At 32.9% G+C, this 12,696-nt stretch overlaps 1 protein-coding gene across 9 annotated transcripts in view; it reads left to right on the top strand.

Moving 5' to 3' along the window:
• The window catches only part of Klhl5 (kelch like family member 5), a 72,705-nt gene that overhangs the window by 37,971 nt on the left and 22,038 nt on the right, over positions 1-12,696 (top strand). For all 9 annotated transcript variants that reach the window (XM_021246673.2, XM_021246676.2, XM_087187471.1 and 6 more), the window contains 3 exons: positions 348-544; positions 5,172-5,384; positions 11,322-11,508. In XM_021246673.2, the coding sequence (XP_021102332.1) occupies positions 348-544; positions 5,172-5,384; positions 11,322-11,508 (597 nt within the window). The remainder of the gene's footprint in view (positions 1-347; positions 545-5,171; positions 5,385-11,321; positions 11,509-12,696) is intronic.

A 12,696-nucleotide genomic window follows, 5' to 3' on the forward strand; every position in this document is an offset into this window, starting at 1 on the left:
GCCACACTTTTGAATGTGTATTTTGAATGGTATTTTTAAATATTAATATAATAATTAGATGAATTATTTTATATAGCCAAAATTTTGCATTTAAAATGGAGTTATGTATAGTAGATAAAAATTTCTAACTAGTGCGTCATTTTAAAATTCTGGAAATAAGTCATAAAGAGCTAACAAATTTTTGCATACTTAATTTTTTTATTCTTTTTGGAATGTCTTAAACTTTCTTGGTCTACAGTACATGTAATGAGCTCTTATTTAGAAATATTACTGTTTAACATCAGTTATTTTATAAAATAAGGTTCATGTAGTTCCCTAAGTTAATGGAATTTCTTTTTATCATTAAGGCCGCCTTGAATTAAAAGAAGATAATATTGAGTGCCTGTTATCCACAGCCTGCCTCCTTCAGCTTTCGCAGGTTGTGGAGGCATGCTGTAAGTTTTTAATGAAACAGCTTCACCCATCCAACTGTCTTGGAATCCGTTCTTTTGCTGATGCCCAAGGTTGTACAGATTTGCATAAAGTGGCTCACAATTATACTATGGTATGTATTTGAAAAACAGGAAGACATGTGCTCTTTGCTTGATTCCTTATTATCTACATGTTGCTGTTTTTGTATGGCTTGTCATAGGTCTTGATGTTAAGGCTCATGGTCTGGCATGAGTTAGGAGTGGAAAACACCAAGTGATATTTCTCCTGGATATATATGTCAAGCCTTGTTAGTATGGTCAGTAAGAAGCAGAGGAGCAGCCTGGGACTATTCCAGTCAAGATTTTCAGATCTGCTTTTTTTTTTTTGGTACCAGGGATTGATCTCAGGACCTTGCGAGGCAGGCGGCGGAACCACTGAGCTAAATCCCCAGCCCCTCAGATCTGCTTTTTAAAGCTGGATGTCCCCAAACATTTTACTTTGCAACACATGGATTAATTTCAGAATTATCTCAACTCACTGATGGAAATTGGTGATAGTGGTTATAGTGTATTGGTACAGTGTTAAGACAAATGATAAGAGCATGAATGGGAGACTTTTATTAAGGGTGAATCTGATTATATGCAAAAAGTGTTTACAGCCATGTAGAACAATGTTGTTATTAATTGTACCAAACCATGTGCTCAAAATAAATCATAGAGGAGGTTCTGATTCAGTAGCCTGAAAGATAATAGAATATAGATTGATTTAGTATAGCAAGAAAATAAGGATATGTTGAAAGCATATTATTAGGACTTTGTGGTCTTAACAGTAGAGAGACGTGGAAAAGGAAGGGCTTGTAGATTTTTAAGAAATGAACATCTTGCCACACTACAGTAGGGTAATGATTGAAGACTGATGATTTAAATGCTTCAGGGAAGGCAGTACAGCTTCTAAGAGAAAGAAGAATGTGAACATTCATATGCATGTATGCAGTTATCTATATTACTAATTTTACCAAAATTTAAAGAATGTTATTTTTGCCTGCTTGGTTCTTCTGTTCCAGTTCTTCGGTTCCACCCTCTGTGGTTCCATTCAGTTGGTTTGTCCAAGAAGAGACTGACACTGCTTTAGGAATTTTTTTTTTTTTTTTGAGATAGGGCCTGGCTAAGTAGTTTAGGCTGACCTGGAACTCACAGTGATCCTCCTGCATTGGCCTCCCAAGTGTCAGAATTACAGGCATGAGCTACTACACCCAGCAGAAGAATATTTGATGAAAGAAATAGAAATTTGGCTGGGTGTGATGGTGCATTCCTGTTATCCTAGTACCCAGAAGGCTAAGGCAGAAGGATCACTACAGGTTTGAAGCCAGCTTGGGCTACATAGTGAGTTCAAGGCCAGCCTGGACTATATAGAAAGACTTTGTCTCAGTGAGGGGTTTAGGGTGGATGAGAGGGAAGGGGGAGATTTAGAAAAGTTTTAAGAGTAGGTAGATATTTATAAACTATTGGGAAGATTCATTCTGTTTACTTCTAAACTTGATGTGAAGACTAAATATTGACAGAGGTTAACATCAAAACAGTGACTGGCTATGATATACCCACTCACTAGATGATATCATCCTCATATGCTTGTAACCATCATTATATAGATTTACTACATTCAACACAGTAGTGTTTTATGTAAAGTAACAAGCATTCATAGAAAACCACACCTTTATGGTTTATCTTCTCTCCTGGGGGGATCACTTCACAGAGCTTCAAGTGAAAAAATAAGAGACTGTGCAAGAGGATGATAATATACTTAGGCTAATATTTTTAAAATATTCTTTGGAACCCCCCTCCCGTCTTTATCCTTCTTTATAGAGTTCTCATTTTTACCTTAGACCTGCAGTTTCAGGTATCTTGGAATAAGATGAATATAAATACATAAAATAGAGCTGGATTTTTTCTTTCTAGTAAGTTTATAAATTAAATAATAATTCTTTCCTAGGTAGGAGTTTTATTCATGTGAAAACATTTGTATCCATTTAGGTCACTCCTGTTGTTTAGAGTAGAGGCATGACTGCTGCTTTAAGGCTTAGACGTAAATTAAATTTAAATTAGCTGAATGTTTTTAAAGCTATTTTCATAGCCAATTAGTTGTGGTAGATTTTTCTCCTCAAGGTCATTATTTAACATTATTTAGTTTCAATAGAGACATGAAATGGAATTCTAATAACAATAAGTAATTTAGAGGCAAATTGTCAAATTTGAATTGTTGCTATGGAAACTGAATAAAAATGTATAACAAAATTCAATCTTCAATTTAAATAAATCCCTCAGTAATTTCATTTGCTAAAACTATTTCAAAGGGGGAAAGGACACAAAGCTAACAAGTGTTTGGTAGTGTGATATTGTATCATAAAATGGATTTAAAATATGGAGTAAGAATTATACTCTGTCACTGAATTCAGTCAGTAAATGATACTTGTACTGAGTATATCACTGATATGGCACAGATAGGAGGAGGAAAGGATGAGGATCCTAAAATCCTTCTTAGGATCCTAAAATCTGGAAATTTGGGATCTAGTTCTCACTACAACTGAACATGACCTGGAGCAAGTCATTTAACCTCTAAAGAATAGTATAAGACTAGTTCTTTCATTACACTTACATAATATCATTATGGATTTATGACATGACTATAAACAATTAAAATTCAAAAATTTCATTTCTCAGTCTAGAAAACATAACATTGAATTCTGCTAAAATAACTGCTTTAAAACCATATTAATACTGTATTTTCAAAAATACTTTGTATATAGAGTTCAGTAATATTTTTTAATTTGTGGAAAAACTCAGTTTTCACTTAATATAAATTATACTAGAATGGAATGAGCATTGTTATGAAATAGATACCTCAGCAGTTCATCAAGTGAATCTTTACAATAATAATCTTTGTTACTGATGAAATACAGTTAATACCATTTGAAAGTGTAGCAATAGTTACACTAGTATTGTATGTTGATTATACTATATGCCATAGCTTTACACAACTAGAAATATATATTTTAACTTCTTCAGAATCTTACCTAACATTCTGTAATAAATATTTTATATAGCTATGTTATCCTTGTCCTTAACTTTATATTGCCAGTTTAATAATCCATTGAGTTATAGCCTTCTTTGGTTAGATATTTAGGCTATTTCTCATATTTTACTATTATGAATAATAATACAAAAAAGCATTATTAGATATTCAGCTTTGCTTTCTAGTTATGAAGTATTTATTAAAGATTAAACCACAGTGGAATAACTAGGTTGAGAGTTTTAACGTTTTTATAGCTCATGCTATATACTATCAAATTATTTTTAATGCCAGTATACAATTAAGAACAATTTGCTTGAAGCCATTCCAGCATTGAAATTGTATTAAAGTACATTTCTGAAAATAAAAATCAATCATTTAAAATAGATTTCATTTGTGTATCCTTTAACAAATCATCATAAATTGGAGCAATTGAATTTAATTATTCATGAATGGTTTTCCCTTTTAACAGTTTCTGCTGAAATGAATGTCAATCCAGTAGATAAGTTAAATCAGCACCTCACTGGAGTTACCACAGGCTAAACAGAAAATGTGATTCTCATTTTAATTCAGAAGATAGTTATTGTGATAAACCTTATCTCTAGCTCTAATTTAAACAGTCTTAGCTATTTTACTAAAATTCTACATGCTGAACAGGAATAGTACATTAGGACGTTTAAGGAACTGTATATCTAGCATGTGCATTTATATTTAACAGTGTAAACTGACTATGCATCAAGACTTGTAACCTTCAAATCAGAGGAAAAGATTTCCTTCTTTCCAGATTATTTAGCATGATAACGTATAATGGTCACCTCATACCTAAGGGCATTCCTAAACTCCCATTTCAAATTATAGAAGACTTGCTTCTAGTATGCAGACAGGACTGAGTCATCCTCAGCCTAAGGTCCTGGTCCCAGTACATTGTAGATTAACACTTTTGCTAATTTTTTTTTTCTGTTAAACCAGAATAACTTTGTACATAAATCAGATAGAAGATATTTAAATTTTCAAAACAGAACTAAAATTCTGGGTGGTCTTATAAATAACATTAAAACAATTTTAAAGGACAAATTATTTTTTAGAACAACATTGAGGACAAATTATCTTTTCAGGCAAGGTATGAGAAAACCTTGTGGTCTAGAATAGTCTTTCTGGATAAGAGAAATGACTTGAAATTCACTGAGGTTATTTGGCTTCACTGTTGTCTAAAATTCTTCAGCAACCTCAAATCCAAATTAACTTCTGTTAGAATACTATGCCTCTCAGTATCTAATTCATTTTTTCTTATCTTCTTTCTAAAAACTTGCTAGAATTGTTCTCTGACTTGGACAAAACAATAACTTAAATGTCACAGGTCCATTTTAAAAATGTAGTAAGTAGGGCCAGGGATTTAGCTCAGTGGCACCATACCTGCCTCTCAAGGGTAAGGTCCTGAGTTCAATCCCTGGTACCACAAAAAAAGAAAAAATAGTAAGTAATGTAACACTTTGATTTTACTTAGGTAAGTTTAGTGACATAGTTATAGTTAAAATGCTTCTTTCTGCTGTTTCTTTTCTCCTAAGTGGTAATACATTGTAAGGTTAAAGTATAAATTTTGTTTGAGTATCCAGTACAAAAAAAGTAGCTTCTTTTAAGTAAACTGTGATGACTAAAAGGAACAATACTGTTTATTGTCATTTTCCCCCCTCTAGGAACATTTCATGGAAGTAATCAGAAACCAGGAATTTGTATTATTACCAGCCAGTGAAATTGCAAAGCTCCTGGCCAGTGATGACATGAACATTCCTAATGAGGAGACAATATTGAATGCACTTCTCACTTGGGTCCGTCACGATTTAGAGCAGAGACGGAAAGATCTCAGTAAACTTTTAGCTTATATTAGGCTACCTCTTCTTGCACCACAGGTAAGAAATAGTTACTTATTTGTAGGGATTTTTCCTTTGCTTATTATGTCAAAGTATTTTTTACACGTATTTGTATAAAATATATAGGTGAAAAGATACAAGCTAACCAAATTCTGCCTGTATTTTCATTCCAGAGTGTCTGGCTACCTAAACTGCATTGGTTAAGTTACATTTTATAATTTGAATTAGTAATTTTATTTTACTTGACTCCACTACAAACCTATCCTTCCAATTAGAAGAAATTAGTAATAAAAGGAACACTGGTTTCTGAGAACAAGCGTATTTAGATAAATTCATTTACCACACACTAAATACCCACTACCTACTGGATTTTGGTGACATATAAATTAATAAGATATTATAATAATTCCAGTTCTGACATTTTAAAACTGTGTGACTTGGCATATTCACATGCTTCAGTTTGTTCATTTGTCAAGTAGATTCTTTCTGTCTCACAGGGTCATTATGAGAGTCAGAAATGTGCTCTATGAAGTGAAATGTGCTATAAATAATACTATTATTTAAGAACTAGGAGATATCTAGTTAATGTATTCGAGGCAGTCAGTAATAACATTTATATGCATAGTTTCCCCTTTTTACAATTTTCATTGGAATATACAAAAATTTACCCTGCATTCTTTGCTATCTATTAGAAGACCTTGAATAAAAAGGCCTCAAAAGCACAGAAAGAATCATTTATCACTAGTCTTTTTTTTAAGTGCCATAAATATTGCTTTATATTAATCTTGAGGACAGTGTGTTATTTCCTGGTATTGTGAGCAAAAGTTACAGTTTGAAGTCTGTTTTACAGAAACAAAAAAACTCAATACTGATGTATTATAAGAAAAAACTCCACCTTTAGAGGTAGAATATTGTATGAATACACAAGATTGAAACTGAACTGATGGCAATTCAGGAAAAAAAAACCTAATAAAATATTTCTTTTGAAATCAGATTTAAGGAAAAGGGTTATGGTTTTACTGTTACATAGCAGAATTTTCTTCTTACTCTTTTCTAGATGAAAGGAAAATAAAATGCGAAAAGTCCTATTAAATGTTCAGAAGAATCTGTGCAATTAAGTAACCTGATAATTTACTTCAGTTCTGCAGTTTCAAGTATTTATGATACTATATTTGCCTCTCAGAGACCTTTAAAATTCCTGTTATCCAGAATACTGCTGATAATCATATCTTTTCGTTCTTGGAATTGAAAGGGACTTTGAAGATCATTTAGTCCAGCACCTTTGGTACAAAGGAAGTAATAGACAAAAAAAGTAAAACTATGTTCAAAGTCACAATGTGAATGCATAAATTCCTGTCCTGTGCTGTTTTTCTTTGCTACTTGACAAATTCATAGAAGTAAAGAGAAGTAAAAACGGGACTAGATCACAAGTATAGTTCTGTGCCTTTTCCTCTAAACCATTCTGCCTCTTGAAAAATACTATGTATAAATTGCTGGACTTGGGGAGGGATCTCAGGTGAAGGAGAAGATAGATTAAAAACTAAATGTGATTATAATATGAAGGCCATGGTAGATAGATGAATATGACATGAAAATAATAGGAGCACCCCCCTAAAAAAAACCTGATGATCAAGGAGGGAGAACTTTCAAAAGTGCCACCTGAGCTGCCGTGATTTAACCACCCAAAAGAAGGGACAGATACTCAGGAGAGACAGGAAATTGTACCTTCTTATAGAGTGATGAGCCATGAGTAAATATATCATGTTCTGGAATTTGAAGATAATTTGCTTGGCTAGAGTATAGAAATAAAAGAGAGTGATGTCCAGAGATGAACTTGAAGAAGGAAATGAACGAAATAATGAAGTAATTCTAGTCATGCCAAGGAGTTTGGATTTCTACTAAAAGCAATAAGGAAGCACTGAAGGATTTTATAACAGCAGAAGGATGTAATTATAATTTTATTTTGGAAAAATAACTAACTACATTGCAGAGAATGAATCAAAAGGATCAAAACTAGACCCATTAGAAAGGCTGTTGGAGTTCAGCCAAGTAAAGTAGGCCCTCTCTGGTGGAGCCAGAGAGAAATTAACAAATTCAAGAGCTGTCTAGGTCAAATGGGCACAACTTCATGGCCAGCTGAATGGAAGGGGGTACAAATTCTAAGAGGGGCCCAGAATGATTTTCATTTGTACAGCTAGATTAGTGAAGGTGTTGTCATCTGAGACAAAGGAACATAGGATAAAGAGCTGATTTGGAGAATGGAAAAGAAATGGGGAAATTGTGTTCCCAAAAGTTCTTGGCACCTTTAATCTTCTTAAAGTCTAAGAGGTTGTTGAAACCAAAGGCAAGAGAGTGACACTGAACAGTGAGAATCCAAGAGTGCTAAGGGTGAATTCCTAGGGTACGTTAATGTTTAGGGGCTGTTCCCACACAAAGCAAGTTCAAGAAGGTTCCAAGAAGATTGCAAGTTCAAGAAAGAATAAGTATTAACATCATCAGATGCTATAGAAAAATAGGATAAGGAGGGAAAATTCCCTCCATCAGCCCAGTAGTTCTCAAAGTGTAGCATCAAGAGACCATATATTATTTTGTTTATATAAAATGTTCAGAAAAGGCAAATCTATGGAGAAAGATTAATGAAGATTAATAGTAAATGACCATATGAGAGCTAATTGAGGTGATGAGAATGTTCCAAACTGTTTTGTAATGGCTTTACAACTTGAAAATTTTGCTTAAAAATCATTGAAATGATTACTTGAAGTGAATATTACTTGAAATGAATATACCTAATAATGTTATAAAGAAATACATTGTCAAATACAACTCAGCAGTGTATCAAAAAGATAACACACTATGACCAGGAAAGTCTTTTCTAGGAAGAGAAGAATGATTATCAGGGAATCTTACAAAGTAATCATTACATCAATAACTTAAAAAGGAAAAAGCTATGTGGCCATATCAGTAGACCTATAGAAGAATCATCCTCATCGCTTTTCGGCCTTTTGGCTAAGATCAAGTGTATAAAAGAATCATCTTTTGGAAAAAATTCAGCAACTATTCTTAATTTAAAATTCTAAAGTAAGGGACACAGACTGCAGACACCACAATTTCAGCCTCCATAAGACTTATTTTAAACTTTTGATCTTCAGAATTTCAAGATAATAAATGTGTGCTTTGAGCCACTAAAAAAAAATCATAATAAAATAAAATTCTAAAGTAGAGAAAGAGAGAGATAGCCAAAATAGATGAGTTACCCAATACTACCACAACTGTTAAAACTATTATCCTAAGTAGTGAAACAATAATACCATATATCAACTCAAACCAGAAGCAGGGAACTCCTTGTAACCCTACTTATTTAACGTTGAAAGCAGTGTTTTGGCAATGTAATAAAAACAAAACAATTGATGTAGTCAAACTGTCCCTATTTGCTGATAGTTATGACTGTATTCTAACTACTAAAGTTAATTAGTCATGGTAATACAGTGGGCTAAAATAAAAATATAAGATAATCAGAAGATTTTCTCTCTTCCAGCAAGAAATGTACAAAATGAGAATTTAAAAATCTATTCTCAATAATAATAAAAATAGGCCAGGGATTTAGCTCAGTGGTTCCGGCACCTGCCTTGCAAGTTCAAGGTCCAGAGTTCAATCCCCGGTACCAAAAAATAAATAATAATAATAATAATGAAAATAGTGAAATATGTAGGAATATATTTAATAAAGCCATCCAAGTAGAAAGCCTTCTTTTTTTTATTTTTTTGAGACAGGATCTTGCTATGTAATTCAGGGTGGCCTTGAACTCACAGTAGTCCTCCTGCCTCAGCCTCTTGAGTGCTGGGATTACAAGTGTGTGCTACCACATGCGGCTTAGAAAGCCTTAACAAAAGGATTCTCATAAAATCTAAATTCTCCCAAAAGTAATAAAGAAATTTAGGTGGTTTATATTAGAATACCAAGAGAATCAGTATAATGAAAGAGAATTGGATAAATGTGTCTTAAATTTATATGGAAGATAAAGGCTCAAAAATAGCCCAGAAAACAATGAGAATTAACAGTGACAGGAGACTTATCACATACCAGAACATGCTATAAAGACACATAAAATGTAGTGTTAGAATAGAAATAGATAAATAGAATACAAGAATCAAAAAATAGACCTTATATATCTTCAAGTGTATTTATGAGAATGTAATATGTGGCCAAGGTTTAGTTCATTGGGAAATGGGAAAGATTGTTTAATAAATGATGTTGCTACAGAACTGGCTATTTATCTAGAGAAGAACAAAATGCTTCTATTTAAAGCACTGTTTAAAATACTCTTTAAAAATTAATTTCAAAAAATCCTCAATTTCAAATAGATCAATAACCTGAATGAAAGAAATAAAGCAATAAAATCATGCCAGATAATCCAGGAGACTGCACCCAAACACAGGACCAAAAAGACTCTAACCAGAACTGGAAATTCAGAAGCCACCGAAAGAAAGACACATACTTACTGACCTAAAAATGAAAATTGTTTGCAAATAAAAGTATTTTGAAGTAGAGGGCCAGGGATTTAGCTCAGTGGTTTCTCCGCCTGCTGCACAAGCGCAAGGACCCGAATTCGATCCCCAGTACCAAAAAAAAAAAAAAAGTATTTTGAAGTAATTTCAATAGTCAAATGAAAAACCTAGGAAATTTACAGTTAAAAATTAAAAGATTAGTATGTGTGTATTATAAAGAACTCTTAAAATTTTTCAAAGATAAGCAGCTTAATAGAAAAAAAAGAGGGAAACAAAGGGGGATAAAAAATTATGAATGGCATGGGCCAGGGATTTAGCTCAGTGGTTTTGCCGCCTGCTGTGTAAGCGCAAGGACCGGAGTTCGATCCCCAGTACCAAAAAAAAAAATTATGAATGGCAAAAATACAAGAAAAATTCATATGGCCACACATTAGAAAACTTCAGACTAAGGGGAAATGTGGTATAATTGACAAAAATAAAAATAATTAATATACTTATTCTTGGTAGCAGTGTTGTATTCTTAACATACCTATATAAAGGTGAATTGTCATACAGCCCGTCTACAAAGCATTCTGAAGTTTTTATATCTTTTTATTTATATACACTCTTCGATCTACCTGGGGACAGTTCAGTTCCAAGAAATCTGTCCCATAAAAGTAAAAATGTTACATAAAGACTTCTTTAGAAGACTTGGTTTTATTATCAAACAACGAAACGACTGTGTATACATATATGTAATTGTGTGTGTGTGTGTATGAGTATGTACCTACAGACTGGAAAATATCTAATGTCCATAATAAGAAAATGGCAAAAAAACTAGTGTACATCTATATATCATGAAATATTATTGAGTTATGAAAAAGAATAAATCAAAACTATACCTTTTCAGGAAGACTTGGAGAGATTTTCATGAGATTTTTGTTAAATAAAAATGGTAAGATGAAGCAAAACATACAATAAAGCAAATAGTAAAAGAAGAAACTGTAATCATATGCATTTATATAAAATTCAGTAGTAGTGAAACATAGAGATTGTAATATTTCTTAGAATAATCATCATATGGAATTCTTTGCCCCTTGAGAAATTGGTAAGTTTTTTTGATGGTAATGTTTTAGAGAAGTCAGGTGAGTGCAGTCTGGTTAGTCAACTCCCATTTATTTAATTGAAATTATGTGTAATTATAAAAAAGTGATTTAGAAAATCTGAATTAAAGAAAAGTAATAAAAAGATTATTTTGAAAGTATCATTATTCCTACTACTCAGTGTAAGCACTATTAAGATCTTAGAGAGTGCCATGAGTATTCTTCAGTTTTTTCATTGACACTTAAAATGTAAATCTTGTAAGTTGTATATTTTTAAATATGTTCAGACTTGAATTTTTTTTAAATATGAGGAATTTTCATTTGAAAACTTCATCACTCTATTTTCTTGGCCACTCACTATACATATTCCTTTCACTGTTCTTTTCTAGTTCCTGGCAGATATGGAAAATAATACACTTTTTCGGGATGACATAGAATGTCAGAAACTCATTATGGAAGCAATGAAGTATCATTTATTACCAGAGAGACGACCCATGTTACAAAGTCCTCGGACAAAACCTAGAAAGTCAACTGTTGGTACATTATTTGCAGTTGGAGGAATGGATTCAACAAAAGGTATTGAATAATCTTCTATTTGGAAAAACATAGAAAAAAAGGAATTTTAATAAGTAATATATACTACCAGAGAACTCTTCAGAGAATTGGCTTGTTGTAGTACAAGGGCAAAAAAAGTACAAGATGAACTCAGAATAGGAGGTGCTCAAGGAATCCTGAAGACAGGTCCAAAGACACAGAAGACAGCTTGTAGGAGCCACTGCCTACCTCGGGGGTGGTTTGGGCATTAAGATAAATAATGATAGAAAAAGATTATAATTTATCAGTAAATTTCTATGAATTCACACTAATACAAATAAGAAAAGGAGAAGGGAAAGCTCTTCCATACAGTAAAGTGCCATTACTAAAGGTAGAAAGGTGCAAATAGAAAAATTTAACATTTGGCAACCATCACAATGCAGGATGAAGAGCCCTAACCTGAAAATCTGAAATCCAGAATGCTCCCAAATTAAAAAGGTTTGGAGCAGACAAAGCTTAAAACGTTTCAGATGTTGGAGCATTTCAGAAATTCAGTTTTTGAATTAAAGATCCTTAACCAGTGAAGTCTCTGCAAATACTCCAAATCTTAAAAACTTCAAAATCTGAAACACTTCTGACCCCAAGCATTCCAAATGAAGGTCACTTAGCCTGTAATGCTTGATTCAGTCAAGAATCACCAATCCAGCCTGAGACTAGTAGGTGAAAGTTTGTGAACAGGATATTTACTCTCAAAGTGTCTCCCACCCCGTGCTTATTAGTTACAAAGAGTAAAATAGTATCTTTACAATGGAGAGCAGTGGCACACATCTATTTAACCTAATGATCAGAGGTAATGTTGCCAGTAATAAGACCTAGCAGCAGCATGTGCCTCTGATAAGATGCAGTGTGAAGAACTCAACAGCACTTCTGTGGTATTCATGCCAAAAGTGCATAACCTGAACTTAATCATGAGGAAAAAGAGAAGTCTAAGTTAAGAAACATTCTGCAAAATAACTTGTCTGTCTGTAGCACTAAAGAATGTCAGTGTCGTGAAGTACAAAACTAAAGGAAAAAATTCAGACACCTTTCTAGGTCACAGGAGAATAAAGAAACATGTCAACTATTCTAATGCATCATCTTGGAATTTCTTTTGCCATAAAGGTCGTAATTGAGACAAATGATAAAATCCAAATCAAGGCTGTAGATTAGATAATAGCATTATAAGATGTT

The sequence above is a fragment of the Heterocephalus glaber genome, unplaced genomic scaffold (genome assembly GCF_053883595.1).
Source record: "Heterocephalus glaber isolate CG9 unplaced genomic scaffold, H.glaber_assembly_v1.0 deba00001509, whole genome shotgun sequence".
In the NCBI taxonomy this organism is placed as follows: domain Eukaryota; kingdom Metazoa; phylum Chordata; class Mammalia; order Rodentia; family Bathyergidae; genus Heterocephalus; species Heterocephalus glaber.